At 49.1% G+C, this 12,722-nt stretch overlaps 1 protein-coding gene across 1 annotated transcript; it reads right to left on the reverse strand.

The window, feature by feature from the left end:
- Window positions 1–10,482: 10,482 nt before the first annotated feature.
- On the reverse strand, window positions 10,483–11,791 carry LOC147082182 (G protein-coupled receptor 15-like). Its single transcript, XM_085980421.1, has one exon. The coding sequence runs from the start codon at window positions 11,394–11,396 to the stop codon at window positions 10,578–10,580; it is 819 nt and encodes a 272-aa protein (XP_085836547.1). The 5' UTR covers window positions 11,397–11,791; the 3' UTR covers window positions 10,483–10,577.
- Between the last annotated feature and the right edge of the window lie 931 nt (window positions 11,792–12,722).

Consider the following 12,722-nt stretch of genomic DNA (forward strand, 5'->3'; position numbering starts at 1 on the left):
AGGAACTTAGTCAGAGGGATAAGCTCTGTTACTTGTGCAGGGTAGAGGGTCATGAAGTTAGGCAAAAGGAGAAGGTCAGATACTTGGGCAGGGTGTGAAGGCGAGGAACTTGGCCAGAGGGAGAAGGTCAGGAACTTGGTCAGGGGGAGAAGGTCAGGAACTTCGGCTTGGGGAGATGGTCTGTAACTTGGTCAGGGTGATAAAGTCAGGAACTTGGGAAAATTAGAAGGTGAGGAACTAGAAGATGGGGAGAATGTCAGGTACTTGGGGAGGGGGGGAAGGTCAGGAAATTGGTCAGAGGAGTAGGTCAGGAACTTGGGCAGGGGGAGAACGTCAGGAACTTGGGCAGTGGGAAAATGTCAGGAACATAGGCAGGTGGAGAATGTCAGGAAATTGGGCAGATGGAGGATGTCAGGAACCTGGGCAGGGGGAGAAGGTCAGGAACTTGGGCAGTGGGATATTGTCAGCAACTTGGGGAGGGGAGACGATCGGCAACTTGGGCAGGAGGTGAAGGTCAGGAATTTGGTCAGTGAGAGATGGTCAGGAACTTGGGCAGAGGGAGAATGTCAGGAACCTGGGCAGAGGAAGAATATCAGGAACTTTGACTAAGGGAGGGGGAGACTGTCGGCAAATTGGGCAGGGGGTGAAGGTCAGAAATGTGGTCAGAGAGAGAATGTCAGGAACTTGGGCAGAGGGAGAATGTCAGGAACTTGGGCAGTCGGAGAATGTCAGGAACTTGGGCAGGGGGAGAAGTTCAGGAAATTGGCAGGGGGAGAATTTCAGGAACTTGGGCAGGTGGGATACTGTCAGGAAATGGGCAGGGGGATACGGTCAGGAACTTGGGCAGGGGGAGAAGGTGAGGAACTTGGGCAGGGGGAGAAGGTCAGGAACATGGGCAGCGGGAGAAGGTCAGGAACTTGGGCAGGGGTGAGAAGCTCAGGACCTTGTGCAGGGGGAGAAGGTCAGGAACTTAGGCAGGGGGAGACGGTCAGGAACTTGGGCAGGGGGACAAGGTCAGGAACTTGGGCAGGGGGAGAATTCGGTCAGGAACTTGGGCAGGGGGCGAAGGTCAAGAGCTTGGGCAGGGGGAGAAGGTCAAGAACTTGGGCAGTGAGAGAAGGTCAGGAACTTGAGCAGGGGGAGAAGGTCAGGAACTTGGGCAGGGGGCGACTTCGGTCAGGAACTTGGGCATGGGGCGAATGTCAAGAACTTGGGCAGGGTGAGAATGTCAGGAACTTGGGCAGGGGGAGAAGGTTAGTAACTTGGTCAGGATTAGAAGGTGATGAACTTCGGCAGGCGGTGAAGATGATGAACATGGCCAGGGTGTAGAAGGTAAGGAACTTGTGCAGGGCGTAGAAGGTCAGGAACTTGGGAAGAGGGAGAAGGTCCGCAACTTGCGGAGGGGGAGAATCCGGTCAGGAACTTGGTCACCATGATAAGGTCAGGAACTTGGGCAGGGGCAGAAGGTCAGGAAATTGTGCAGGAGCAGAATGTCAGGAACTTGGGCGGGGGAGAAGGTCGGTAACTTGGGGAGGGGAGAAAGAAAGGAACTTGGGGAGGGGTAGAAGGTGAAGTACTTGTGCAGGGGGAGAAGGTCAGGAATTTGGTCAGAGGGAGTATGTCAGGAACTTGGGCAGGGTGAGAAGGTCAGGAACTTGGGTAGGGGAGAATGGAAGGAACTTGGGGAGGGTGAGTCGGTCAGGTTCTTGGGCAGGGTGAGAAAGTCAGGAACTTGGGCGGGGGAGAAGGTCAGTAACTTGAGCAGGGAGAGTAGGTCAGGAACTTGGGCAGGGGGAGAAGGTCAGGGACTTGGTCAGAGGGAGAATGTCAGGAACTTGGGCAGGGGAAGATGGTCAGGAACTTGGGGAGGGGAGAAGGTCAGGAAAATGGCCTGTGGAGAATTTCAGGAATTTGAGCAGGGGTGGAGATCAGGAACTTGGGCAGGGGGAGAAGATCAGGAAATTGGGCAGGGGGAGAATTTCAGGAACTTGTGCAGAGGTAAAGGTCAGGAACTTGGGCAGGGGCAGAAGGTCAGTTACTTGGTCAGGATAAGAAGGTGAGTAACTTGGGCAGGCGGTGAAGATGATGAACATGGCCAGGGTGTAGAAGGTAAGGCTCTTGTGCAGGGAGTAGAAGGTCAGGAAATTGGGAAGAGGGAGAAGGCCTGGACCTTGGGGAGGGGGAGATTCTGGTCGAGAACTTGGTCACGGTGATCAGGTCAGGAACTTGGGCAGGGGCAGAAGGTCAGGAAATTGAGCAGAGGGAGAAGGTGAGGAACTTGGGCGAGGGAGAAGGTCAGTAACTTGGGGAGGGGTGAATGAAAGCAACTTGGGGAGGGGGAGAAGGTCAGGAACTTGGGCAGGAAGAGAATTTCAGGGACTTGGGCGGGGGAGAAGGTCAGTAAATTGGGGCGGGGAGAATGAAAGGAACTTGGGGAGGGGGAGAAGGTCAATAACTTGGTCAGGGTAAGAAGTTGAGGAACTTGGGCAGGCGGTGAAGATGATGAACTTTGCCAACGTGTCGAAGTTAGGGAACTTATGCAGGGTGTAGAAGGCCAGGAACTTGGGAAGAGGGAGAAGGTCAGGAACATGGGCAGGGGCAGAATGTCAGGAACTTGAGCAGGGGGAGAAGGTCAGGCACTTGGGCAGGGGGAGAAGGTCAGGAACTTGGTCAGATTGAGAATGTCAGGAACTTGGGCAGGGGGAGATGTTCTGGGACCTGGGTTTGTGGTGTACCGGCAACCGCCTTTGTGCTGTTCTGGGAACCGAAGTGTGCTGTACCAGGATCCGGAGGTGTGCTGTAATGGGATCCAAAGTGTGCTGGAGCAGGATCCAGGAGTGTGGTGTACCGCGATCTGGGAGTGTGCTGTACTGGGATCCGGGAGCGTGGTTTACTGGGAACTGGGAGTTTGGTGTACCGGGAACCGATGTGTACTGTACGGGATCTGGGAGTGTGCTGTACTGGGACCCGGGAGTGTGGTGTACCAGGACTGTAGTGTATGTAACTGTTCTACCTTTAAGAGAACTATTGTATGTAACCGTCCACCTTTAAGAGAACTATTTTAGGTGTGGCACTACTTTATCTTGGCTGCTGTATACTGTAATACCGACGGTGACCACACCGGTATAAAAGTGCTGTGTCAGGATTTATTGGGCTGATTCGCCCTGACCTTCGAATAGTAAAGTCCTGTTAAAGTTACTCTTGTAGTCTGTGTATTAATTCGCCATGATACCTACAGACTTTACAGTGGCGACGAGTTCGATCTTACCCTGCGGCAACAATACTTCTGAAGCAGTTAACGAGCATCGAGAAGAGGCACCCGCCCTCGTCGTTCTGCTGAGAGAAAACTCGAGTCTGCAGAGCAAGGAAGAAGGAAAAATTCAGACACGAAGCCTTCCATCAGCAACAGGCACTGATTGTCCCTTCTGCCACGGTGGTGAGTGAGCCGATCAGCACGAGAAGCAAGTCGGCCACGGTGACTGTGAGTAAAGGGAAAATAAAAAAAATAAATGGAGGAGAAGGGTGCTGAACGCGACCACGGTCGGGGGAAAGGAGCCGGACAGAAGTCGGGCCCAGAGGCGCTGAGACTGGGGCAGCGTGGAGCACGGAAGCCGCGGTACAAGCGGGCTGGGAGACGCAACGGCGTCGTGAGACAGCTAGACCGCGACCGGCGAAAAAGGCCAGGCAGCGACCGAGGCCACGAAGCGCTGCGACCGGGATCGTAAGGCGCGAGAAGATATAAAAATAAATAAATCGCGGAGAACTCAGCCGCAGCCGGGGAGGAAAGCATCGGACTACGAGAGGGCTGGGAGGTGCGATTGGAAGCCGCTGAGGGAGAGACAGAGCCCGAGCGAGCGGGAGAGACAGAGCCCGAGCGAGGGAGACTGAGCGAGATCCAGCCCAGCGGCTGAAACTGTTCGCCGTCAACGGGTTGTACCCAGCGCCGGTTGCCCTGCTGAGAAAAGGGAACAAGGAATGCACTGAAGCCGACGCGCAGGCTGCGAACCCCGAAAGACAGCGGTCGTCGCCCGAGGGAAAAGCTTACCCCTCCCACCAGGGGAAGAAACGCGGGAAGCCGCCAGTAGGCGGGGAAGAAGACAGAAGCGGGAAACCGCCATTTTGAAAGTGGGCGGGGAAAGAAGACAAGCGCAGGAAACCGCCATTTTGAAAAAAAAAAGTTAAAGAAATATTTCGTTGTTGTTTCTCAGGAAGAGTGTGAAGATGCCTAAGCGTAGTAACATCAACGGTTTCGATTCCGATGTGGAAGATTGGGCCACGTATGTAGAACGCATCGAGATATATTGTAAGGTCAATAAGATAGCAAATTATGACAAAGCTCTAACCTTACTAAAGTCAATGGGTGCGAAGACATACAGGTTATTGAAGCATCTTCTATCACCAGCTAAACCGACGGAACAGTCTTTCACTAATATTGTTGCTGTCCTGAAGGATCATTTTAACCCCGCACCGCTGATGTTCGCGGAACGATCAAAATTTTACGTGAGAACGCAACAAAAAGAGGAAAGCAACGCGGAGTACCTGGTTGAACTGCGTAGGCTAGCAAAATACTGTCAGTTTGGGGTAAATCTGACAGAGGCACTGAGAGACAAGTTCGTGTGTGGGATGTCGAAGGAAGGAACACAAAAACGACTGCTCGAAGAGAACGATCTTACACTTGATAAGGCTGTCCTTATTGCAGCATCGCACGAAGCCGCAGCGAGAGGCACGGCGGAAATGCAGCGGAAGACAACGGTACTCAGTGTGGATTAAATGACTTCGGGCACAACGAAATGTTATCGTTGTGGGAAGACAACACACGACCAGAACCAATGCTGGTTTAAAAACCAGGAATGTAGAAAATGTGGCAAGCTTGGTCACATAGCTAAGGTATGCCGGTCAGGAAAGAAGACCAGCAATAATAAGTCACCGCAGAAGAAGTACAGAAAGGCACATAAGGTGACTGGGAAGAGTTCAGATGAACAGAATTCGGACTCAGACTCCAACTGCAAGGAACTGGGTAGTCTGAGGATTCACAATGTGAGGAAAGAAGCTGACCGACAAACTATCTGGGTCACACTACAGATTGCAAAAGTCCAAGTGAAGATGGAAGTGGACACTGGATCGGCGTTGACGGTCATGAATAAGCAAGATTACAAAAAGTTATTCAAACATATTCCCCTACGGGATACGGAGGTACTATTGCAGACATACACGGGGCACAAAGTATACCCCATTGGAAAGATAAAAGTCAAGGTGAGATACAAGGACAAAGATCACCAAAGGATGGACATATATGTGCTGCCCAAGGGAGGTCCACCACTTCTGGGACGGGAGTGGATCAGGAAAATAAAGATAGACTGGCATTCACTAAACACAATGACGGTAGATTCCGGAAAGGAAGATGTCAAACCTGAACGGTTTTCCAGAATATTGGAGGAAGCTAAAGATGTATTCCAGCAAGGACTGGGAACACTGAGAGGAATTAAAGCAAAAATCAAGATTGCAGAACATGAAAGCCCAAAATTTTTCAAAGCCAGGTCGGTACCTTACGCGATGCGACCTGCTGTGGAGGCAGAACTGGAAGAGCTTGAACGTTCAGGGGTACTGTCTAAGGTGGACTGGAGTGAGTGGGACACGCCCATTGTTCCCGTCATGAAGTCTTCATCAAGTAACAAGCCAGGGGGACCAGGAAAGGTCCGCATCTGCGGAGACTTCAAGATCACAGTTAATCCAGTGCTTCACATGGTACAATACCCGCTCCCGTGGATTGAGGATATCTTTGCTTCATTGTCTGGTGGGAAACACTTCACCAAGATAGACCTGGCACAAGCATACTTACAAATGGAAGTCGAGGAAGAGTCGCGCCAGTATCTCACAATCAACACGCACAGAGGCTTGTATCGTTATAATAGACTGGTTTTTGGAGTAGCTTCGGCTCCAGCAATTTAGCAGAGGGCCATGCAGCAGGTCTTACAGGGTATTCCAAGTACGCAGTGTTACTTGGACGATATCCTGATTACGGGAGGAGACGAGGAGGGACACCTCACAAATTTGAAACTGGTGCTCACCAGGTTGAAGGAATATGGCCTTCGAATTAATCGCCAGAAATGTGAGTTCTTCCAGAAACGGATCTCGTACTGCGGTCATGTCATTGACCAAGAGGGGCAGCACAAGTCACCTGACAAGATAGAAGCTGTCGTGAAGGCCCCCGCTCCGGAAAATCTATCACAGTTGAGATCGTTTCTGGTGTTGATTAATTATTACCACAAGTTTCTGCCAAATCTATCCACGGTGCTGCATCCGCTGAATGCTCTGTTGCGGAAAGAAGTACCATGGAAGTGGAGCGAGGACTGTAAGAAGGCCTTTCACAGAAGCAAGGCGTTGATTACCTCTGAGGAAGTGTTGGCTCATTTCAACCCAACGTTACCTCTTCGTCTAGCTTGTGATGCTTCCCCTTATGGAATTGGAGCAGTACTTTCACACAAGTTACCAAATGGCTCGGAAAGGCCAGTCGCATTTGCGTCCCGATCATTGACCTCCGCTGAGCGAAATTGTGCTCAGATAGATAGGGAGGCCCTCAGCCTTGTGTGGGGAGTAAAGAAATTCAATCATTACCTGCAGGGCAAGAAGTTCACATTACTGACAGACCACCAGCCGTTGGTGTCCATATTCAACCCTAACAAGGCCGTTTCCACTATGACAGCGCAAAGGCTACAGAGGTGGTCCGTGCTACTTGGGGCACACCAATATGACATCGAATACAAAAGGTCCAAACAGCATGGAAATGCTGATGGGTTATCGCGCCTACCGTTGCCAGTAGTAGAAGAGGCGGCTACAGTGGACCCGGTAGAGATGTTCCACTCATCCATAGTGGAATGTCTACCAGTAACAAATTCGATGATCGAAAATGAAACAAGAAATGACCCGACTCTCTCACGAGTCTACGATTTAACAGTGGAGGGATGGCCAGCACATGGCGAACCAACGCTGCCCGCATTTTCGCAAAGAAAAGAACAGCTGTCAGTGTGCCGAGGAACCTTGATGTGTGGATCTAGAGTGGTGATTCCACCCAAACTTCAGCATAAGGTGCTAAAGGAGCTTCAGGAGGGGCATCTGGGTGGAGTGAAAATGAAGAACCTAGCAAGAGCGTTTGTGTGGTGGCCAGGTATTGATGGAGACATCGAAGAAATAACCAAGAGCTGTCTAGGATGCCAGAAGGTCCAAAACGCGCCACCACAAGCTCCTCTGCATCCATGGGAGTGGCCCTCATCTCCTTGGCGAAGGGTACACGTCGACTTTGCTGGTCCATTTATGGACTCAATGTTTCTAATCGCGGTGGATGCACACTCCAAGTGGCCGGAGGTAATAAAGATGTCCTCCACCACCACGGAAAAAACCATCACAGTATTAAGGACCATATTTGCCAGGAATGGGCTGCCGGAACAGATCTGTTCTGATAATGGACCGCAATTTGTGTCCGAAGAATTCAGGAAGTTCTTAAAAAGGAATGGGGTCAAGCACTACACGTCAGCCCCATACCATCCCGCCACCAATGGATTAGCTGAAAGGTTTGTCCAGAACTTCAAGAAGGCCATAAAGGCCATGGGTAATGAAGACATCAACCTACAACATAAGGTAGATAACTTCTTGTTGGCGTACTGGAATGCAACACATGCGGTCACAAACCAAACTCCCGCCATGATGTTTTTCAATAGAAGACTAAGATGCCGGCTGGATTTGATTAAGCAAACGTCAGAAGGGACGTAGAGAACCGGCAATTTCAGGGCATGAATGAAAGGCCAACTAGATCCTTTCAGATAGGTCAACAAGTTTTGGCCCGGGACTACCGTACCGAGAAATGGCAGCCTGGAACTATTGGGAAAAGGTTAGGGCCGCTGATGTATACCGTGGACATTGGTGACAGCATAATAAGGCGCCATGTTGACCAGATCATAGGGTCATCCACAAAGGACCAACCTACTCCACAACCTTACACGGCTAATGTGGAAGCAGAGATACCCAGAGCACCTACCTCCGCTCTGGTAATACTGGAATCAGATGAACCTGACACTGTCCTTCAAGCCGAATCGAACTTGCCAGAAGAACCTACTACCCCGCCAAAAACTACTAGACCACCGAGGCGTTATCCGGACAGAGTCAGGAACCCTCCAGAGAGACTGAATCTGTGAACTGTTTTGCATAAGTTGTATATATGTTATGATGTTATGTTAATAGGGAATAAGTATGTTGTAAGCTAAAAAGGGAGGATTGTAGTGTATGTAACTGTTCTACCTTTAAGAGAACTATTGTATGTAACCGTCCACCTTTAAGAGAACTATTTTAGGTGTGGCACTACTTTATCTTGGCTGCTGTATACTGTAATACCGACGGTGACCACACCGGTATATAAGTGCTGTGTCAGGATTTATTGGGCAGATTCGCCCTGACCTTCGAATAGTAAAGTCCTGTTAAAGTTACTCTTGTAGTCTGTGTATTAATTCGCCATAATACCTACAGACTTTACAAGGACGCAGGAGTGTTGTGTGCCGAGACCCGGGAGTATACTGTACTGTGATCTGGGAGTGTGGTTTACTGGGACCCGGGAGTGTGGTGTACCGAGACCTGGGATTGTACTGTACTGGGACCCGGGAGTGTGGTGTACCGGGACCTGGGAGTGTGGTGTACAGAAACCCGGGAGTGCACTGTACAGGGATCTAGGAGTGTGCTGTACTGGGATCCGGGAGTGTGCTGCACTGAGATCCAGGAGTGCACTGTACTGGGACCCGGCAGTGAGCTGTACTGATATCCAGGAGTGTGCTGGACTGGGACCCGGGAGAGTGCTTGGACCTGGGAGTGTGGTTTACTGGTATCCGGGAGTGTGCTGTACTGAGATCCAGGAGTGTGCTGTACTGGGATCCGGGATTGGGCTCTCCTGGGACCCGGGAAGTGGAGTACCGTGACCTTGGAGTGTACTGTACTGGGATCCGGGAGTGTTCTGTCCTATGACCCGTGAGTGTGGTGTACCGAGACCCGGGATTGTACTGTGCAGGGGTCCAGGAGTGTGTTGTACTGAGACCCAGGAGTGTGGTGTACCAGCACCCGGGAGTGTGGTGTACCAGGACCCGGGAGTGTTGTGTACCAGGACCCTGAAGTGCGCTGTGCTGGAACCCGTGAGTGTGGTGTACCAGGACCCGCGACTGTGGTTAACTTGGACCTGGGAGTTTGCTGTACTGGGGCCCGGGAGTGTGGTGTACCAGGACCCGGGATTGTGGTGTACCAGGACCCGGAAGTGCGCTGTGCTGGAACCCGTGAGTGTGGTGTACCACGGCCCGGGAGTGTGGTTAACTTAGACCTGGGAGTTTGCTGTACTGGGGCCCGGGAGTGTGGTGCACCAGGACCCGGGAGTGTGGTGTACCAGGACCCTGAAGCGCGCTGTGCTGGAACCCGTGAGTGTGTTGTACCAGGACCCGGGAATGTTGTTAACTTGGACATGGGAGTTTGCTGTACTGGGGCCCGGGAGTGTGGTGTACCAGGCCCTGGAAGTTCGCTGTGCTGGAACCCGTGAGTGTGGTGTACCAGGACCCGGGAGTGAAGTTAACTTGGTCCCGGGTGTTTTCTCTACTGGGGCCCGGGAGTGTGGTGTACCAGGACCCGGGATTGTGGTGTACTGAGAACCAGCTTTGTGCTGTACTGGGACCTGCAAGTGTGCTGTACTGGGATCTGGGAGTTTGCTATACGGGGCAAGCGAGTTTTTCTGAACCGGGACTTGTGTCTATGAAATACCTGGACCCGGGAATTTTCTGTACCCGGTGCCTGGAATGTGAAAACATTCTCTTCTAATCTGGTCCAGACCTTTATATGTTCCCTTGCAATTGTGCTAACGTTGGACCAAGTGACTTTTAGCTCGATTCTTAATCTGCTTTAATCAATAACAGGTAAAACGTACAGACCACTGAATACGATGCAATTTGTCGGTGTCATCAGTACAACAATTGCCCAGAAGTTTACAAACATAAAGAACAGATTGTACTAACACATGGGTTTGATTCCAATTTAATGTACAAACTTTGGTTCCTTTTCACTATCTGTCAGAGATATGGTGCAGAGATTCGCAGTCTTCCTGCTGCCTTTACTTTTTTCTGGTTTCTGTCTGGAATTTCACAAAATTTTGCTTAAAAGATTCGCACAGGCCGGATTAAATGTTCGACACGGAGGTAGCAAGCAGCCACTGACTGATCAAATATTGCTCCACATGGGTCTATATTTAAGAAATAATCACAACAAGGTCTCATTCCCAAAGTACCTTTGGACTGCGAACACAGCTTTGAAATGATGAAAGCAGCTAATCGCTCGTGGACAATATCTGGTCAAACTGCATCTGTGGATAAATCGTGACTGGGTCCTGTCCTGGCGAGCAAACGGCTAAAGTGTGCCGAATCATGATATTGACGTACTTTTAACCCTGGAGCAGATTGTGAAATATTTCAAAAAATATAAAGAGGTAAATGAGCCCATAAGTGGAATCTACAGTATATAAAACAAAAATACATGAAAATGTTAGAAAATGTGATGTCTTCTCATCTATTTAATTTGACCATCATTGCGAGGGGATACATCACTCCGTTCTTCAACTCCTCTCTAAATTTCCTCTGGGTCACTGCATAAACAAAAGTGTTCGTGCAACAACTCAGGAGCTGGAGCATGAAGCCGATTTCCCGAACAAATGTGGGCACAGAAACAGGAATTGCCAAATAATCCAATCGTCTCACTATAGAGCAGACCATGAAAACCACCCATAACAGTATGAAATTCCCCGATATAACAAACAGTACAATCATGGATTTCCTTCGGCTCCCCATCTCTGGGTCACTGGAACGCTCGCCACTGCTCTGACCCCGGAGTCTGCTGCGGGCTCTACTGGCCACTAAAATGTGTCTGACCGTTAAAGCATTGAACAGTAGAATCAAAAGAAATGGAATAAATGGCGTTAAAATGTAATGCGCTAATTCAACAATGGCCCAGACTAGAGAAATAGATACATGGTATGTCACGCGGCAAAACCAGGAACTGTTTGAAAGCCAATATTCACTTGTATAAAGAAAATACCAGAAAATGTTCTTCAAACAGCTCAGCAACGTCACTGATCCGAGAACCACATCCGCCGTTTTCTCAGTGCAATATTTCGATTTCAGCTTCTGGCAACAAATGGCCACAAATCGATCAAAGGTGAAAGTGACAGTAAACCAGACAGAACAGTCTGTAGCTGCATATAGCAGGACGGCGTGGATATTACACACACCAACGATCCTCAAAAAGTTAAACTCTTCCCGATAAGCAATAGGAATCTGCTTCAGTATCAGATCGATGATCACGACTAGTAGATCTGCCGCTGCCATGGCCACCAGGTAGCGAGTGACACATTTGGAGAGACCGCACTTTCCCCGAGACAGGATCACAATCGTCACCACATTAACTGTGAGCAAGAATAAACTAGGGATACCATTCACCAGGAAAGGGCAATAACTGTAGTTGTCTGCGTTGTCAGTGAAATAACGGATAGGTTATATAAAAGTGATATTAACTTTCTTCGCATTAACCTGAATTGTGCCCCAAAAATGTGCAGTACGGCTTTGCATCCAGTGATGGGACCGGATTAGTTTACCTGTGACAGGTTGTGCTGGAGGTAAGGGTTGTAGTCAGAGTAATCAGCAATGCTTAGCGAAACAAATGAAGCAAAGGTATCACGTTGCATAGACTTGTCATGTATTACCTTGAGTATCGAACATTACGTGGTAATCTAATTGAAGTGTTTAAATGATTAATGATTTGTTCTAGTAGATAGAGAAAGTCTAATTCCTGTATGTGGGAGTCCAGAACAAATGGGCATACATATAAAATTACAGCTAGATTGTTCAAGGGTCATGACAGGAAGCATTTCTTCACATGAACGGAAATGCAAAATTGGAACTCTCTCCCCCAAAAAGCTATTGAGGCTAGGTCAATCGAAAATTTCAAAACGGTGACTGATAGATTTTTCTGAGAAAAGGATATTAAGCGATATGAAACAAAGACGCTTTGAATGATTTAAGATAGAGATGAGCTATGATCTAATGAAATGGCAGATCAGGTTCGAGGTGCTGAATAGTCTACTCCATATATTCCTAAAGGAAAAACTTTAAAAACAGATACTGAGTTTAGAATAAGTACAAAAGTAACCAATCGGGAAGTGGGAGCCTCAATTGCAACTGAGCTAGCGTGGAAGGAATAGTTGGGACATTGCAGTTTGAATTGCAGTGTGTGTGAGTTAGTTGTTGGGCTGTGAAAATTCACCTTAATCTCCCGAGTTGGGGAAGTGTCAAAAATGGCATGGTAGTAAGAAGAATGTGTGAATGGATGGAGTCCTCTAAATGGAATACTAAGTTAGCAAACCCACTGTCTGTGCTCATACATTGACTATGGTCATTAGTTCAAGGCTTGAGCTCTTCTGTAAAATTGCAATATAAAACCTTCCCCTCCAATGCTCTAAATGATATTTTTACACTTTTCTACAGTTGGTTAAAATATTAATTCGTGCATCCCTGCCGGCTTTGGAGATGAGAAGTGAGGCACAGTCGGATCCTCCACGCCTGAATTTCCAATAGTCAATCATTTGATGAGCCTATTTACAGAAACATTTAAGCTCCATGCTCGGATATTTCAGGTCTCCACAATTAAAAATGCAC

The sequence above is a fragment of the Somniosus microcephalus genome, unplaced genomic scaffold (assembly GCF_052327205.1).
Source record: "Somniosus microcephalus isolate GS21.2 unplaced genomic scaffold, FLI_Smic_1.0 scaffold156, whole genome shotgun sequence".
NCBI classification, from domain to species: Eukaryota; Metazoa; Chordata; class Chondrichthyes; order Squaliformes; family Somniosidae; genus Somniosus; species Somniosus microcephalus.